The 19,144-nt window shown below is 50.9% G+C and overlaps 1 protein-coding gene across 1 annotated transcript; it reads left to right on the top strand.

Annotated features, from left to right (window-relative positions):
* The first annotated feature begins 3,274 nt into the window (after nt 1-3,274).
* ARHGDIB (Rho GDP dissociation inhibitor beta) lies at nt 3,275-17,394 on the top strand. The gene is made up of 5 exons (XM_044300848.1): nt 3,275-3,457; nt 4,243-4,326; nt 4,448-4,524; nt 14,562-14,625; nt 16,062-17,394. The coding sequence occupies exons 1-5, from the start codon at nt 3,280-3,282 to the stop codon at nt 16,259-16,261; spliced, it is 603 nt and encodes a 200-aa protein (XP_044156783.1). The 5' UTR covers nt 3,275-3,279; the 3' UTR covers nt 16,262-17,394.
* The last annotated feature ends 1,750 nt before the right edge of the window (nt 17,395-19,144 follow it).

The raw sequence follows: 19,144 nt of genomic DNA, 5'->3' as shown, positions 1-19,144 counted from the left end.
AATCCCTCAACAGACAATTCTGATACATCCATTGGGGTTCCTATAATGGGGGGATCATGCCTGGTCTCCTACTTCTCTACTAGGCCCCAGGGTGTCAGATCTTCAATGATGAGACACTTCTGGGGGATACGTCGTAAACATCTATTTTGGTGGGGTCTCCGGTTCTTCATCCTCCCCGCCGGACCACTGACATGAAGCAGATATGATCACTCAGGACCCCAGACAAGCTGCATGGCTTCAAACCAGAATGCGGGGGATGAGCGGTGACTGCAGGGGCAGGAGAGGACAGAAGTATGTCCCCCCTCTCTGAAGAACGAGGCTGCCATGGTGGGGGGACTTCCTGGTGCAGCATCACAATTGTCGGTCACTGGGATCTTGTAAAAATATCTCACAAGATTTCCTTTTAAGGTTTAGACGTCTTTCAGACACAAAAATCCAGGAAGCCGTAGTGATCCTGAGCCTCAGAGTGAAGGAGGTCATAGTGATCCTGAGCCTCAGAGTGAAGGAGGTCATAGTGATCCTGAGCCTCAGAGTAAAGGTCATAGTGATCCTGAGCCTCAGAGTGAAGGAGGTTATAGTGATCCTGAGCCTCAGAGTGAAGGAGGTCATAGTGATCCTGAGCCTCAGAGTGAAGGAAGTCATAGTGATCCTGAGCCTCAGAGTGAAGGAAGTCATAGTGATCCTGAGCCTCAGAGTGAAGGAGGTCATAGTGATCCTGAGCCTCAGAGTGAAGGAAGTCATAGTGATCCTGAGCCTCAGAGTGAAGGAAGTCATAGTGATCCTGAGCCTCAGAGTGAAGGAGGTCATAGTGATTCTGAGCCTCAGAGTGAAGGAGGTCATAGTGATCCTGAGCCTCAGAGTAAAGGTCATAGTGATCCTGAGCCTCAGAGCGAAGGAGGTCATAGTGATCCTGAGCCTCAGAGTGAAGGAGGTCATAGTGATCCTGCACTGCAGAGTGAAGGAGGTCATAGTGATCCTGAGCCTCAGAGTGAAGGAAGTCATAGTGATCCTGCACTGCAGAGTGAAGGAGGTCATAGGGATCCTGAGCCTTCAGAGTGAAGGTCATAGAGATACTGAGCCTCAGAGTGAAGGAGGTCATAGGGATCCTGAGCCTCAGAGTGTAGGAGGTCATAGTGATCCTGAGCCTCAGAGTGAAGGAGGTCATAGAGATCCTGAGCCTCAGAGTGAAGGAGGTCATAGGGATCCTGAGCCTTTAGAGTGAAGGAGGTCATAGGGATCCTGAGCCTTTAGAGTGAAGGAAGTCATAGTGATCCTGAACCTCAGAGCGAAGGAGGTCATAGTGATCCTGAGCCTCAGAGTGAAGGAGGTCATAGTGATCCTGAGCCTCAGAGTAAAGGAGGTCATAGGGATTCTGAGCCTCAGAGTAAAGGAGGTCATAGGGATCCTGAGCCTTTAGAGTGAAGGAAGTCATAGTGATCCTGAGCCTCAGAGTGAAGGAAGTCATAGTGATCCTGCGCCTCAGATTGAAGGAGGTCATAGAGATCCTGAGCCTCAGAGTGAAGGAGGTCATAGTGATCCTGAGCCTCAGAGTGAAGGAGGTCATAGTGATCCTGAGCCTCAGAGTGAAGGAGGTCATAGTGATCCTGAGCCTCAGAGTGAAGGAGGTCATAGTGATCCTGAGCCTCAGAGTGAAGGAGGTCATAGTGATCCTGGGCCTCAGAATGAAGGAGGCCATAGTGATCCTGCTCCTCAGTGTGAGAGAGACCATGGTGATCCTGTGCCACAGAGTAAGGGAAGCCATGGTGATTCTGCTCCTTAGAGCTCACGCACACAACCATATTTTTTTTCCGGTTCCATTCCGGTTTTTTTGCGGACCGTATGTGTAACCATTCACTTCAATGGGTCACTTCAAAAACAACGGAAGGTACTCTGTGTGCATTCCGTTTCCGTTCCGCAAAAAAGTAGTGCATGTCCTATTATTGCCCACAAAGACGGTCCAAGGCCCCATTAAAGTCATTGGGTCCGCAAAAAATACGGAACGCACACAAAATACATCCTGGTCCTCAGTGCAAGGGAAGCCATAGTGATCCTGTTCTGCTGCATGAGGGAAACTATAGTGATATTGCTCCTCAGTTTGAGGGAAGCCATAGTGATCCTGTCCCGGAGTGTGAGGGAAGCCATAGTGATCCTGTTCCGCAATGTGAGGGAAGCCCTAGTGATCTAGTAATCTTGCTCCTCAGTGTGAGGGAAGCCCTAGTGATCTTGCTCCTCGGTGTAAGGGAAGCCCTAGTGATCTTGCTCCTCGGGTGAGGGAAGCCCTAGTGATCTTGCTCCTCAGTGTGAGGGAAGCCATAGTGATCTAGTGATCTTGCTCCTCAGTGTGAGGGAAGCCCTAGTGATCTAGTGATCTTGCTCCTCGGTGTGAGGGAAGCCCTAGTGATCTTGCTCCTCAGTGTGAGGGAAGCCATAGTGATCTAGTGATCTTGCTCCTCAGTGTGAGGGAAGCCCTAGTGATCTAGTGATCTTGCTCCTCGGTGTGAGGGAAGCCCTAGTGATCTAGTGATCTTGCTCCTCGGTGTGAGGGAAGCCATAGTGATCTTGCTCCTCGGTGTAAGGGAAGCCCTAGTGATCTAGTGATCTTGCTCCTCGGGTGAGGTAAGCCCTAGTGATCTTGCTCCTCAGTGTGAGGGAAGCCATAGTGATCTTGCTCCTCGGTGTGAGGGAAGCCCTAGTGATCTTGCTCCTCGGTGTGAGGGAAGCCCTAGTGATCTTGCTCCTCAGTGTGAGGAAAGCCCTAGTGATCTTGCTCCTCAGTGTGAGGAAAGCCCTAGTGATCTTGCTCCTCAGTGTGAGGAAAGCCCTAGTGATCTTGCTCCTCAGTGTGAGGAAAGCCCTAGTGATCTTGCTCCTCAGTGTGAGGAAAGCCCTAGTGATCTTGCTCCTCAGTGTGAGGGAAGCCCTAGTGATCTTGCTCCTCGGTGTGAGGGAAGCCCTAGTGATCTTGCTCCTCGGTGTGAGGGAAGCCCTAGTGATCTTGCTCCTCGGTATGAGGGAAGCCATAGTGATCTTGCTCCTCGGTGTGAGGGAAGCCATAGTGATCTTGCTTCTCGGTGTGAGGGAAGCCCTAGTGATCTAGTGATCTTGCTCCTCGGTGTGAGGGAAGCCCTAGTGATCTTGCTCCTCGGTGTGAGGGAAGCCCTAGTGATCTTGCTCCTCATTGTGAAGGAAGCCCTAGTGATCTTGCTCCTCGGTGTGAGGGAAGCCATAGTGATCCTGCGTCCTAGATCATTGATCTTTCCTGTTTCCCAGCAGATCACGATGACTGAGCAGGAGGCAGTCGCCCATGACCTGGAGGATGACGATGAGTTGGATGGAAAGCTGAACTACAAACCTCCACCTCAGAAGTCACTGCAGGAAATCCAGGAGCTGGACAAGGACGACGAAAGCTTAGCCAAATACAAGAAGTCATTGCTGGGGGAAGTGCCAGTAGTCACAGGTACGGCACTCCCACCTCCCACCCCCCCAAATATAACAGTCCCCCTCTAATAGTCGGTCCAGCCAGCGCTGGATTCTCCAGGACTACGTTACAAGTAGCAGATGGGGGTCTCAAGTACGGATGATGGCCACCACTGAGCCCATAGGAGAAGTCACCCGGCTCTCCATAGCACAGAAATCTGCAACATCCTAATCCACCTGTGTGTCAGTCTTCACTGCAGTTCTGGGATTATAATCCAGGTTGAGCACAGCCTTACCCTGCAGTCAGGTCTCTTGTCACACTGAGTGTGAGATGTTCTGCAGGAAGTGGTTTTTGAGAAAACTCAGAACACAACGAGCAGCAGCACCGATCAGGAAATGGTTAAAAAATAGCAGATGGAAAGTTACACAACAGTTCCTGTAAGAAGCAGATGCCACAGAGCTGAACTCCTCACTGCAGCACGCCACAACTGCAAGACTGGGGGGGGGGAGCAGATACCAGGGCACATCACAAACCAAATATATACCTGTGCCGCCAGGATATATCAGTGATGTCATCAGCAGGGGGCGGGGCTGTGACAACCTCTCCGACAGGATATACAGGCAGGTTGTCAGCAGTAATAGAGGGATGGATGTTCGTTTAGTTACTACAGTAACATCTGTTTATCTATTACTGCTGACAACCTGCCTGTATACCATGTCTGAAGTTGTCACAGCGCCGCCCCCTGCTGATGACATCACTGATATAATTACATTGTGTCATATCTTCTCTTACTCTTTCTTATACCGATATTTTATATTTTACAGACCCATCAGCTCCAAATGTCACTGTAACACGTCTCACATTAGTCTGCGCAGCCGCGCCCGGGCCCATTACAATGGATCTGACTGGTACGTGATGTGGACCAGAATGTTCTCTGTGGTTTTCCTGTACTCCAATGAAATTCTGTTATAGTGAAACAGCACAGAGTATTTCAGGAGAGGAGTGTCATATCAATGTCTTTTGTCATAGGAGACCTGACAAACCTGAAAAAGGAAACATTTGCTTTGAAAGAAGGAGTAGAATACAAAGTGAAAATCCACTTTAAAGTAAGTGAACATCATCCACGACTGGTCTCTGCTATATAATAATACTCCATATCACATTACGTATCCTGTACTGACCCTGAGTTACATCCTGTATTATACTCCAGAGCTGCACTCACTATTCTGCTGGTGCAGTCACTGTGTACATACATTACTTATCCTGTACTGATCCTGAGTTACATCCTGTATTATACTCCAGAGCTGCACTCACTATTCTGCTGGTGCAGTCACTGTGTACATACATTACTTATCCTGTACTGATCCTGAGTTACATCCTGTATTATACTCCAGAGCTGAACTCACTATTCTGCTGGTGCAGTCACTGTGTACATACATTACTTATCCTGTACTGACCCTGAGTTACATCCTGTATTATACTCCAGAGCTGCACTCACTATTCTGCTAGTGCAGTCACTGTGTACATACATTACTTATCCTGTACTGACCCTGAGTTACATCCTGTATTATACTCCAGAGCTGCACTCACTATTCTGCTGGTGCAGTCACTGTGTACATACATTAATTATCCTGTACTGATCCTGAATTACATCCTGTATTATACTCCAGAGCTGCACTCACTATTCTGCTGGTGCAGTCACTGTGTACATACATTACTTATCCTGTACTGATCCTGAGTTACATCCTGTATTATACTCCAGAGCTGCACTCACTATTCTGCTGGTGCAGTCACTGTGTACATACATTACTTATCCTGTACTGATCCTGAGTTACATCCTGTATTATACTCCAGAGCTGCACTCACTATTCTGCTGGTGCACTCACTGTGTACATACATTACTTATCCTGCACTGATCCCGAGTTACATCCTGTATTATACTCCAGAGCTGCACTCACTATTCTGCTGGTGCAGTCACTGTGCACATACATTACTTATCCTGTACTGATCCTGAGTTACATACTGTATTATACTCCAGAGCTGCACTCACTATCCTGCTGGTGCAATCACTGTGTACATACATTACTTATCCTGTACTGATCCTGAGTTACATCCTGTATTATACTCCAGAGCTGCACTCACTATTCTGCTGGTGCAGTCACTGTGTACATACATTGCTTATCCTGTACTGATCCTGAGTTACATCCTGTATTATACTCTAGAGCTGCACTCACTGTTCTGCTGGTGCAGTCACTGTGTACATACATTACTTATCCTGTACTGATCCTGAGTTACATCCTGTATTATACTCCAGAGCTGCACTCACTAATCTGCTGGTGCAGTCACTGTGTACATACATTACTTATCCTGGACTGATCCTGAGTTACGTCCTGTATTATACTCCAGAGCTGCACTCACTATTCTGCTGGTGCAGTCACTGTGTACATACATTACTTATCCTGCACTGATCCCGAGTTACATCCTGTATTATACTCCAGAGCTGCACTCACTATTCTGCTGGTGCAGTCACTGTGCACATACATTACTTATCCTGTACTGATCCTGAGTTACATACTGTATTTCTTTTATTAAAATTTTAAAACAAACAGATAAATAAATATATAAAACAGAGACCAAACCAACCATACAGGACATGATGCTCCTCAGCGCGGTGCAGACAGCACCGGTCCAGCCCACTCGCCACAGAACACCAGCTATGTACAATATTTACAATATCTATGTACATGTACTAACCTTCCTGATCCGGTTGCACCTACCTACACTTAACAAATACAGAAGTTAAACTTACAAAAAGCCCACCCACCACCACCCCAATGCAACACACAATTTTTTTTTTTTTTATATATTATATATATATATTTTTATTTTATTTTTTTTATTTTTTTTTTTGGTCCCTGAGCTGGTCCCGCATCCCATGCCCCCAGTACATGATAACAGACGTCCATGAACCAGCCCAGGATTTTCTTATATGTCCCAAAGTCCCCAATGTTCCATGGAACCCTCCCCCCATTTACCCACCACCCAACCTAACACTACACCCGACAACTCAACCTATACAAATATACAAATATATATATAGACATAAAGACATATAAACTACATTACATAGTACATTACATAGTAGACCTTAACCTCACCACCCACCGTGAGGCTTTTCAGCCACACACAACCCATTAAAGCCCAAGTTTGGCGCCTGCAAGCCCTATGTCCTCATACAGCCACCAAAACAAAACAAAATCTACAGTGTCAGCTTCAGCCCACCACCGGGAGGGGAGACAACAGGCTAGGGTACCCTAAAGGCAAAACCCCTCCAGAGGAGAGAGGCTCTACCCGCCCCCAACCTCTCGTACTCCAGAGAGCGCACCTTCACCAGGTCTCCGAGAATGTTCCTAACCACCTCATCCTCGGGGAGGATTTTGCGTTGCGTCGAAACTAAACACCGTGCATGCCACGTGTAGTACCTGACCACTGAGCTGACTAGGAATAAAGTGCAAAGGTCCCTACCACCCAGGTGTCTGAATGCTCCATAGGCCCATTCCGCATAGGAGAGAGTGACCAGCCTAGGCCAGCCAATGGAGGTCCCCACCCTGGTGTAAACCTCTGTGTTAAAGGGACAATGAAGCAGGAAGTGGTCCATGCTTTCCAGCACACCACCGCACTCCTCACGGGGACACCCCCTGTCCTCAGAGCTCCTACACTTCAGATTGTCCCTCACACACAGTTTCCCATGGAAGCAGCGCCAAGTCAAGTCAAAGAACTTCAAGGGGATCCTATTGGAATTTAAAAGCCGTAACCCAACCCTCAGATCCCGACCTGGGCAGTCCCTGAGGGCCAGAGGTTTCTGGAAATGGGTCAACAGAACCCTCTGGTCAAGGAGTCTCCTTGACTGAGTCCTGATTTCCCACATCCCCAGACCCCACCGACGTAATACCTTCAGAACCAGGGCAGCATAAGCCGGGAGATGCCCATGTGGTGTGCGGAGATCCTTCACTTGCCCCCCTGTCTCCCATTCCTGGAAGAAAGGCCGAAACCATCCCCGACAGGAGGCTACCCACAGAGGAGCCCTCTCTTGCCAGAGGTTCGAGAGATTAATCTTAATAAAGGTGTTCACCAGGAACACCACAGGGTTGACCATACCCAACCCTCCTAGTCTCCTCGTACGGTAAGTAACCTCCCTCTTGACAAGGTTCAGTCTGTTTCCCCATAACATCTGGAAGAACAGACTGTAGACCCGAGTCCAGAAAGGTTCCGGCAAGACGCACACACTGCCCAGATATAACAGCAAAGGGATCAGGTAGGTTTTGATAATGTTCACCCTTTCCCTGAGGGTTAAAGACCAACCCTTCCACTGGTCCACCTTCTGAGCGGCAATCTTAAGCCTGCTATCCCAGTTTTGATGGGGGTAATCCCCCTGGCCAAATTCAATGCCGAGGACTTTTGTAGATTCCTGGGGCTCTGGAAGGGTGTCCGGGAGATCAAAACCAGGATCTCCACCTCCCAGCCAGAGACTCTCACACTTATCTCGGTTGATCTTGGACCCAGATGACTCTGAGTAGCGCTCTACCTCAGACAGTACCCACTCTGCCTCCCCTCTCGAAGACACAAAGATAGTTACGTCATCAGCATACGCCACCACCCTCAGTGTAGTCTCCGGAGCCGCCCGGTCCATCCCGATGCCCGCCAACGGCCCACGATCAACCCCTCTAAGGAAGGGATCGATCGCGAACACGTACAAAAGCGGGCTCAGAGGACAACCCTGGCGAACCCCAGATCCCACCCCAAAAGGACGCCCAATCCAACCATTCACAAGCGGGAAACTCTCTGCCCCTGCATACAAGGTCTTAAGCCAATCAACAAACCCCCCGGGCAGGCCATATCTCAGAAGGACAGACCAGAGGTACTCGTGGTTAACACGATCAAATGCTTTTGCCTGATCCAAGGACAGCATGTACCCCTTCCAGTGACCTGCCCTGCCCTGCTCCACGGCCTCCCGGACACTGAGCACAGCACTAAAAGTACTGTGGCCGGGAACAGAGCAATGCTGGGCCCCAGAAAGGAGCTGGGGTGCAAACTTCACCAGCCGATTAAATAGCACCTTTGCCAAAATCTTTCTGTCCACACCGAGGAGCGCTATGGGACGCCAATTCTCAATGTGGAAAGGATCTTTACCCTTTGACAGGATGATCAGGGCCGACCTCCTCATTGACTTTGGTAGAGTACCCGAGGAGAGACACTCATTTAATACCTCAGTCAAGAGGGGAACTAAGGTGTCCTTAAAGGTCTTGTAAAACTCAGATGTTAAGCCATCCGGACCAGGTGATTTTTTGGGAGCAAGCCCCTCAATCACCAGACTGACTTCCTCTTCACTGATCATTTCCGTCAAACCGTCAAGAGAGGGGTCTACCCCTGGTTCAGGGACAGTTTCAGTCAGGAAAGCCGATATCTTATCACGATCAAGATCCCTCCTTGCCATGAGATGTGAGTAAAAGGATCTGACAACCTCCAGGATCCCTGATCTGGACCTTCTCAGAGAACCCGTACTATCAATCAGTCCTGACACAATCTTACTACTCACTGACATCCTGCAGTTTTTGTAAGGGTCGGGCGAGCGGTATTTCCCGTAATCCCTCTCAAAAACCAAAGATGCGTGCCTATCGTACTGACACCTCATAAGCAAAGACTTCACTCTGGAGATCTCCTCACGGCTACCCCCAGTCGAGACAAGACGTTCGAGTTTCCTCCTCAGGCCCTGATACAGGCGATACTTACTCAGACTCCTGAGGCTCGAGAGCTGGCGGAAGAATCTCCCCACCCTTTCCTTGAAGATCTCCCACCACTCAGACTTACTGCCGCAGAGATCCAGCAATGGTACCTGGCTCTGAACGAAATCCTCAAAGGACTGTCTTATCTCCGCTTCTTCCAAGAGAGACGAATTGAGCCTCCAGTAGCCCCTTCCCATTCGGGGGGTCTCTGCAACATTCAGAGAAAACAAAATCATACAGTGGTCGGAGAACTCCACCTCCACAGCGGACACGGCTGAAGAGACGGCTTCCTCCTTTAAATAAAACCTGTCTATTCTAGACCTACAACTAGCCCTATGATAGGTGAACCCCGGGTGGCCTGGGGTGTGCCGGATGTGGACATCCACCAGACGAGCCTCACTAGCTATTTTATTAAGCGCAATGCTGTCGTAAGTCAGCTTGTCCCTGGAACCTCCCCTATCCTGGGGCCTCGTGACAGTATTGAAGTCCCCTCCAAAGACCACCTGCCGACTTGTAAAAAGATAGGGCTTGATCCTCATGAAGAGACACTTACGGTCCCACTTGGACTGGGGACCATAGATGTTAATTAGACGAAGTTCTTGTCCCCTCATGAGGACATCCAGGATCAGGCACCTCCCCATTTCTAATTCAATAACCCGTCGGCATTCTACCGGTGCAGTAAAAAGGACTGCCACCCCGCTATACGGCTCGGCCGCAAGAGACCAGTAGGAGGATCCGCGTCGCCACTCCCTTTTAGCTTTAAATACAGATGCCAAATCTGGCAGCCTGGTCTCCTGCAAAAACAAAATGTCAGCTTCAACCCGGCTGAAAAAATCAAAGGCCGCAAATCTAGCCGTATCTGACTTAATGCTGGCGACATTAATGGACGCCAGCGTCAACGGAGTGAGTGCCGCCATCATGGGTGATTGAATTAGATGGCTTTCTTTTCCCACTGCCCCCACCAACTTTTTCATCAGATGATGGCTTACCCCTCTTCAAACAAACAGATGTGTCCATTTCACCTCTGCCCTTGTGCTCTGACTCCAAGCCAGCCCCCACCCCTGAGGACATGTTTTCCCCAGTAGAAGGAGGCTCGGCGTCCCCCGCAGGCCCAGGTGTCACCGCGACTCCCGAAACCTCCCCACCGGCTCCCTCCCCTGAGGAGGGGGAGGTGTCACCAATGGCTTGGAACCGGTTTGAGAGACTAATCAGAGGGGGGTTGGTTGTACCTTCCTTTGGCATCTGGCGGGTGGGAGAAGATCTTAAATCTCCCTTTTTCCCTGTACGTTTATTACCCTGCTTTTGCCATCCCCCACTTCCCCCGTCATGGGGGGATAATGAGGAGATGGCACCTTCCTCTTCCTGGATCCTCCTAATTTCCTCATCCAGCTCACTGTCCCTTTGGGCCTCAGCAGTAGCAGCAGTCTCAGGGGTGAGATCAGGGGTCATCCCAGCTTCCCCAGTTGCCTGAGGTTCCCGGGATTCACCCATCTCCCTCTCCCTTCGGCGATTTTCCTGACGCCTCAGTTGGGCAGGCGTCTTTTGCTTACTTTTCTTCCCTGGCCCCTCTGTTCCTTCACTTCTGCCAGCCCCTGCCCCAGTAGAATTGGCCTCACGGCTTCCTCCCGCCGGGGCATTGACCGCATTGGCAAAGGAATGAGGGCAGCGACTGAATGGGTGACCTAAGTCACCACACAGGTGACACCTAATCTCTGCACATGATGCAGCGAGGTGGCCAATCTCCCCACACAGCGCGCACTTCTGTACAGTGCAGTTAGCACTGAAGTGTGTGGGGCTGCCGCATCTGTGACAGAGCTTCGGCTGACCCTGGTAGAAAATCTGGATGCGATCCCTTCCAAGGAAGGTGGCAGATGGTATGTGAGTAACTGTGTTTCCTAAAAGCCTAAGTTTTACCATGAACGTCCAGGCCCCAGACCAGATGCCATGTTCATCCCTGTTCTTCTTGGGAACCTCCACCACCTCCCCATATCGGCCGAGCCACGTCATGATGTCAATACACGAGAGTGACTCGTTACGGGTTAGAACGGTCACCCTCTTCACATTGTTTTGACGAGACACTGCCTGGACGGCAAAATCTCGCCAGCTGGGCTCGTCCTTTGCCATCTCATAGTTCGACCAGAAGAGCTCAAGTCCCTCCGGCCGAACAAAGCTGACATCGAACTCAGGGGTCCCATAGGGATGTATCAAGGCGTAGATGTCTGTCGCCTTGAAGCCCATCTTTAGAAGGAGCTCAACAACTTCTGATCTTGAAGGAAATGTATCACTGCCCCTCCACCTCAGACGGACCACATTCCTACGGAGAGCACCCTGCCCAGCTGTCGGGAGGGACCACGTGGTCTCCCCGCTCCTTTGCTCTCGGAAGGCTGAGAGGCCATGCCTATCTATCCAAAAGGATAGATCAACCTCCCTCCCCTCTACATTGATTGTGCTCTCCCCTCTCTTTAGAGCCTCCAGAAGACGCCGCTGCAAAACGCCGTCCCCAGAGCCAGAGGACAAGGAGGGTCCCCTACTCACCCCGGCTGTGACAGTAGCAAAACTGCGCACAGGGGCTGCCACAGCCGGGGGGGCAACCGGACCAGGTTCCACACCCTCCCCACTTACCAAAGACCCTCCACCACCCACTTCCATATCTTCCATCCCCAAACCAGCCTTACTTACAACAGATTCTGCTACCTCCCTTCCTTCCCTCCTAACACCATTCACTCCACCATCCAAACCCCCAGACATATTTTTATTAAAAATAATTTTCTGCCCCCCACCTGCTCCCTCACTCATACTGGCTGAACCGGTGTGTTTGGTGTAATTATTGGTACCTCAGCATCACTGGGCCCTGGGGTCGGAGCTGCCCCCAAAAGACAGGCCACAGCCCCAACCCCACTTTTATCATTGCCCTCCGCTTCCTCAGTACTACCATTTACAACTTTTGGGCGCCGCTGATCCATTACCGGGCGCCGCTGATCCAAACGCTGCTGATCTGTTCTTTCATGGCGCCGCTCATCTGGACCAGCAGCGCCAATACAAAACAAAGGCTTTGGCATCAGTTCTTGACCTTCATTGGGAGGCGTAACCGTCATAGCTCCGACAGCTCCTTCATGCCTCTGCTGGCCCGAGGGAACAGCGTCATCAGCGGTTGGAGCCATCGGAGCTCCTGCAGCCATCTGTGGCGTGGAGCCACCCCCTCCTCCCATCAGGGAGCAAACTCCAGCGCCAGAGATTTTTCTCTCATCCTCCGCAGTAACCTTCCTGTCCGGCTTTTCAGCCGGTGTCGCACCAGCTCCATCCCCGTTACTGCAAACAGAGACGGAGCTCACCACCATATCGGATACCTCGCTCTCCCCTCTCTCCTGCACCGAGTCCACTGCAGGACACGGGCTGGGCTGAGAAGAGGGGCTAATACAGTGAGCCGGCCCTGCGGTCGACCCGGGGGTCCCAGGGAGGGGGGTGTATACATATCTTACCTGCTCCTGGAGCTTGGTCTTCTTAGCCTTTTTCTTTCCTTCCCCAGGCGTCTCCGGTGGCAACTCATCACCAAAGCATAAGTCCTGGAAACGCACTGGGGACTCCAGGAGCTGGATCTCCTCCACTAGGGCCCCTCCCGGGCTGCAAGTCTCATACTCATCCCCCGAGCCGCAGCTGGGTGACCTTGCTATTTGGCGTGCAGGGGGCCCACTGTACGGAATCTGCTCCTGCAGGCTGCCAGGTGGATCTTGCTGGTCATCATCATCATCCTCCTCCTGCACGACTGGTTCCTTCTCCACCTGGCTGTCAGGCTGCTGCCCCATCTGCCCCTTCTCCTCCGCCATCTTCCGAAAACGTTCCTCGTTTAGGAGTTTTTCCTTAAACGGGCCGCTTTTATCTCGGAGTACAGTCCGCCTTTGCTCAATCTCGCCAATGTCAGCTTGTAGCTGCTTTATTTGGTTCTCCAGCCCCTGCTTCTTCCTCTTTGGGGCCACTCCAACACAAGACCTCAAGCCGCGCAGCTCCTCCCGGAGCCTCCTCAGGGTCTTAGTCGCGTCTTCGTACTCACGGAGGTGGCTCATGACCCGGGATCCGTAGGTGGAAATGGACTCCCGGGCCCTCAGTACGCCCCAGCCTTCCTCCTCAAGATCTGCTTCACCTCCGTGAACACTCGGCTTTTGCTGGGCCCCGGAAGGGCCACTCTCACCCATGCTGGCATTCGGGTCCTCCTTAGCGGATCCAGCCTTGCGGCTCTTCCTACTACCCTCAGACTCAGGGGAGACAGAAGCCACATTACTGCGACTCCTGCCAGATCTTCTTACCCCTGAGTCCTCCATGCAGGCCAAACGCTGGCTTCTCCTGTCCCCTGAAGGCCTGCCGCTGGGAACAGGAGCCTGGGGCTTGCTTCCCTCGCTCATGCCTGAGAACCCACTCTCCCCCTGGGGAGGAGAGAGCCGGCCTCAGGTGGATAGATTTTCCTCCAAACGCTCAGGAGCAGCAGCAGCAGCAGCAGCTACACACAGCCACAGGCGACCACACCCACAGGTAATCGCAGCTCAGGAACAGCTGGTCCAGAGCTGCACTCACTATTCTGCTGGTGCAGTCACTGTGCACATACATTACTTATCCTGTACTGATCCTGAGTTACATACTGTATTATACTCCAGAGCTGCACTCACTATCCTGCTGGTGCAATCACTGTGTACATACATTACTTATCCTGTACTGATCCTGAGTTACATCCTGTATTATACTCCAGAGCTGCACTCACTATTCTGCTGGTGCAGTCACTGTGTACATACATTGCTTATCCTGTACTGATCCTGAGTTACATCCTGTATTATACTCTAGAGCTGCACTCACTGTTCTGCTGGTGCAGTCACTGTGTACATACATTACTTATCCTGTACTGATCCTGAGTTACATCCTGTATTATACTCCAGAGCTGCACTCACTAATCTGCTGGTGCAGTCACTGTGTACATACATTACTTATCCTGTACTGATCCTGAGTTACATCCTGTATTATACTCCAGAGCTGCACTCACTATTCTGCTGGTGCAGTCACTGTGTACATACTGTATATTACTTATCCTGTACTGATCTTGAGTTACATCGAGTATTATTCTCCAGAGCTGCACTCACTATTCTGCTGAATGTTATTGGAAACAGTAAGCTCTGGGGCAGAGGCTTCCTAATAGTCAAGCTGAGCTCCAATAATGCAGATAAATGTACAGATCCCAGAATGCAAATCACCAGCACACGCTCTGTGCACATACAGTACCAGTAAGGAAAGCTGGGAGATTTCAGCTCTGAAGCTGCAGAATTCTGAATGAAGATTCTACAGATTTTTTAACATGTGAACTCTTCTTCATCCTCCAGGTAAATAAGGAGATAGTCTCTGGTCTGAAGTACGTGCAGAACACATACCGGGCCGGAGTGAAAGGTAAGTCCGATCCTTAGATCATTAGACTTTCATCCCATACAGCCATACAGTGCCCATCCTGTCCCATACATACAGTGCCCATCCTGTCCCATACATACAGTGCCCATCCTGTCCCATACATACAGTGCCCATCCTGTCCCATACATACAGTGCCCATCCTGTCCCATACATATAGTGCCCATCCTGCCCCATACATACAGTGCCCATCCTGCCCCATACAGTGCCCATCCTGTCCCATACATACAGTGCCCATCCTGTCCCATACATACAGTGCCCACCCTGTCCCATACATACAGTGCCCATCCTGTCCCATACATACAGTGCCCACCCTGCCCCATACATACAGTGCCCACCCTGCCCCATACATACAGCGCCCATCCTGTCCCATACATACAGCGCCCATCCTGTCCCATACATACAGCGCCCAGCCTGTCCCATACATACAGCGCCCATCCTGTCCCATACATACAGCGCCCATCCTGTCCCATACATACAGCGCCCATCCTGTCCCATACATACAGCGCCCACCCTGTCCCATACATACAGCGCCCATCCTGTCCCATACATACAGCGCCCACCCTGCCCCATACATACAGCGCCCACCCTGTTCCCATACATACAGCGCCCACCCTGTCCCATACATACAGCGCCCATCCTGTCCCATACATACAGCGCCCATCCTGTCCCATACATACAGCGCCCATCCTGTCCCATACATACAGCGCCCATCCTGTCCCATACATACAGCGCCCATCCTGTCCCATACATACAGCGCCCACCTGCCCCATACATACAGCGCCCATCCTGTCCCATACATACAGTGCCCATCCTGTCCCATACATACAGTGCCCATCCTGTCCCATACATACAGTGCCCATCCTGTCCCATACATACAGTGCCCATCCTGTCCCATACATACAGTGCCCATCCTGTCCCATACATACAGTGCCCATCCTGTCCCATACATACAGTGCCCATCCTGTCCCATACATACAGTGCCCATCCTGTCCCATACATACAGTGCCCATCCTGTCCCATACATACAGTGCCCATCCTGTCCCATACATACAGTGCCCATCCTGTCCCATACATACAGTGCCCATCCTGTCCCATACATACAGTGCCCATCCTGTCCCATACATACAGTGCCCATCCTGTCCCATACATACAGTGCCCATCCTGTCCCATACATACAGTGCCCATCCTGTCCCATACATACAGTGCCCATCCTGTCCCATACATACAGTGCCCATCCTGTCCCATACATACAGTGCCCATCCTGTCCCATACATACAGTGCCCATCCTGTCCCATACATATAGTGCCCATCCTGTCCCATACAGCGCCACCTTTACTGCTGAACTCTAAGGCCAGAAGTTGTTGCACTTTGTTCTGCTCTTCCTGTCAGTGAATAGCTCTACTGTTTCTTCCATTCAGTTGCTAAAGCCACGTTTATGGTGGGAAGCTATGGCCCTCGACCTGAAGAATATGAGTTCTTGACCCCCATAGAAGAAGCTCCGAAGGGAATGTTGGCTCGAGGAACCTATCACAACAAGTCGCTCTTCACCGACGATGACAACCACAACCATCTAACCTGGGAGTGGAACCTGTCCATCCGCAAGGAGTGGAACGAATAAAATACCGCACTGTACCGTCACACTGAATATAATGCTGCAGTGGTACTCCGAGGAAACCGGCCAAACAGATGATCACTGTAGCTTCCTGGTGCACTTCATGATGCTCTGGGTCTCCTGCTCCACTACACACATATTAAAAATCTTGTCTGCCCGTGGCCACCACCAGGGGGCGAGCTAGCTGCAGTTCATAACCATGGGAGCTTATGCAACTGTACAGAGATCGCCACCTAGTGGTGGCCACAGGCAACTGAGGATATAAGAAGTCTGAATGGAAGAGCAGAGGAGGAACGCTGTATACCGAGGAAGCGGAGCAGCAGAGTCTTATGAAGTCTACCAGGAAGATGCTCCAAATTATTCCTGCTGTTTGTTTCTTGTAGCAGTGGGCACCCTTTAAATATTGCATGAAAGTACCTGCATCCCCTTCCCCCAGCAAAGCCCAGAACCTGAGATGACAGGCTAACGTCTGTTACCTGGAGTCACCCACTAGTGACAGCCTGCACATTCCTAGATGGTCCGTGAGGTCATCTCCTGTGTCATGTGCCCCTAGATGTCCTTATGTTGTAGGTCTATGGCCCCAGTTTCAGATGAATGGACCCCTCCCCCCTCTAAATAACAATGTATCTGATCGGTCAGGGAATAAATTCTTAGAGCGCCACCTAGGGGAGACCAGAGAGATTGTCACTTCCCTCCCCCTCAGAGGAGATACCTCCTGGGTGCCGTCCTCCGAGGATCCTGGTGCTGGGGGCGTTCCCTTAGGAATGGCGCCGTATGTCTCCTGTTATAAAGATTACAGATAAATTACAATGTATCCGCTGCTTCTTCGCCTCAGTGTTAGATTTCGCCTGCCGCTTGCACATGACCCCTGGAGTATACGGTGAAGAGCTTATATACTGGAGGAGGATGATGGGGATTATCTCATATTAATGTAATAAATGATCACCAGCAGCCCCTCGTCTGTGACCGATGATTTCTGTCCGTGGACCAATCTGAATTGTCATATGGTCCGTTCCAGGGCTGACGAAGCTTCTCCACTGAAGAATGTGACGTCCTGCAGCTTTCTACATTTTATTAATCTATTCATTATTTTGTTAATATCTCTGCTTGCTGTCAATAAATGGAAAGATTCTATTTTACACCTACAGGCTAACAACCTCCCAGGGTACAGCTTGTTACAGCGTATGAGCAATCTCCTGGTGATGACCACCCCAACCTCCTGAAAATAATCCTCTGGGGGGTCCTATGGCTCCTGGACCCCTGAAGTGCAATGACAGAAGCGCAGGGGTAGCAGATACACCCGGACCCTGGTGCCAAGACGCCCCTCTGCCACATTAGAAGACGCCAGTATTATAAATGCCATGAGGAGGGGGGGGGGGTGTTACTGTCATTGCATTGGGGCCCTTGGAGCTTGAAGTGGCCCCTGATCTCAGTTTGCCGTATAGACTTGTCATTCAGGAGCATGGAAAAGCTGGGTGACAAACCGTGTTGTTGGCCATGTTAGTTGTCAGGCACGTGTATATTGCGGTTGCAGGATGTTAACAGTGACATAACAGGCAGCGCTCCAACACTAGGGAAGGGATCACAAACCACGGGCAAGGTGTCAAGGGCCACTATGAGAGTCCACAGGGTAACCTCTAGGATCGCAGCGAGAAATATCTATGGCCCTGATCCCACAGGGAGGTAATGAAAGTGCAGGCAGAGTCTCGTGGTTAGAGGAAGAGCCACAGCACTAGCATGAGCCGGAAGTCGCTGCAATTTCCTGCGTGTAGTTAGCTAGCAGTGGAGGTGAGCGGCACTAATCATATAGGTGCACCACCACAGGGCCTTGTAGGGCAGACTCAGCCGGGCACCACAGAGGAGAAGACTAGGAATCGTCCTGCATCCTGAGGGCAGATGTGGCCTGTAATCAAGTCTGGCCTGCAAGGAAGAGCATAGTGCGAGTGAGCAGAGGCTGCCCGGATAACCGGGAGCAGACTGTCTACATGGCCATGTATTGGGTTAGAAGAGAAAAAGATGGCGTCACCAATAGAAAACCCCTGACTGACTGGATGGGAACTAACAAAATGGAATAATATCATGACATAAATCAAATTAATAAAAGACCCTCCCGTATGTAACTTCCTCTGTGGGAGGCCGACGTCTGTGACTTGTTCCCGATTGCCACAACCAAGGGCATCACCAACTCTGCAAACAACACCGGGGAGTGCCAGGGGCGTGGACCACGATATGGCTACACAATCCCCTAACAATAGTACAGGGCAGATAGAAGTCCCGAGGGATGGACTGGTGGTCTTACTGACACCATGGAGATGGCAGCCATTTCCGCGCGCTGGTTTGCTGAGGCGCCCACCGGGTTACAGACCAACGTGCGGAAATGTTCTGCCAGCCTCCTATTATCATTAAGACCACCAGTCCATCCCTCCGGACTTCTATCCGCCCTGTACTATTGTTATGGCTACCAGTCCACCTTCAGGACCCTGTGTGGTGGCATCTGGGACCTCCCGATGAATGAGGTTGTCCTCGATGTTATTCTGATTGTATTTTAAGGGGAACTTTGTTTTGTCCCCGAAATGCGTCGAGTCAGTTTAACAACTGCCCATCCGAGAAGTCTCATCCTCCGTCCTCAGACGTCTGAGCGCGGTGCCATCTGATGAGTGGACCTGGCGCAGGAGGCGGGGGACACTGATCTCTTCAGTTGATCCTCTCTGGGTGCACTGCAAGCCTCAGGACAGAGTCTTAAAGAGACAGTACACCTGTTATACCTGCTGTCCTCATTTAAAGACGGTCACCATTACACCTGATGCCTCCAGTGTTACAACCATGTCCGCCTGTTTCCATCCACCATCATGGAGTGGGGGCCACCCTTACATACCACATAGCGACATG

This window comes from Bufo gargarizans, chromosome 7 (genome assembly GCF_014858855.1).
Source record: "Bufo gargarizans isolate SCDJY-AF-19 chromosome 7, ASM1485885v1, whole genome shotgun sequence".
Taxonomy (NCBI): domain Eukaryota; kingdom Metazoa; phylum Chordata; class Amphibia; order Anura; family Bufonidae; genus Bufo; species Bufo gargarizans.
This window is presented reverse-complemented; position numbering and strand designations above follow the sequence as displayed.

Bases quoted from the DNA above. Each gene is read 5' to 3' on its own strand.
- ARHGDIB (XM_044300848.1), top strand. From the start codon at position 3,280: ATGACTGAGCAGGAGGCAGTCGCCCATGACCTGGAGGATGACGATGAG. The intron at 3,458-4,242 runs GTACGGCACTCC...TATATTTTACAG, and splicing joins GGAAGTGCCAGTAGTCACAG to ACCCATCAGCTCCAAATGTC. The intron at 14,626-16,061 runs GTAAGTCCGATC...TCTTCCATTCAG, and splicing joins ATACCGGGCCGGAGTGAAAG to TTGCTAAAGCCACGTTTATG.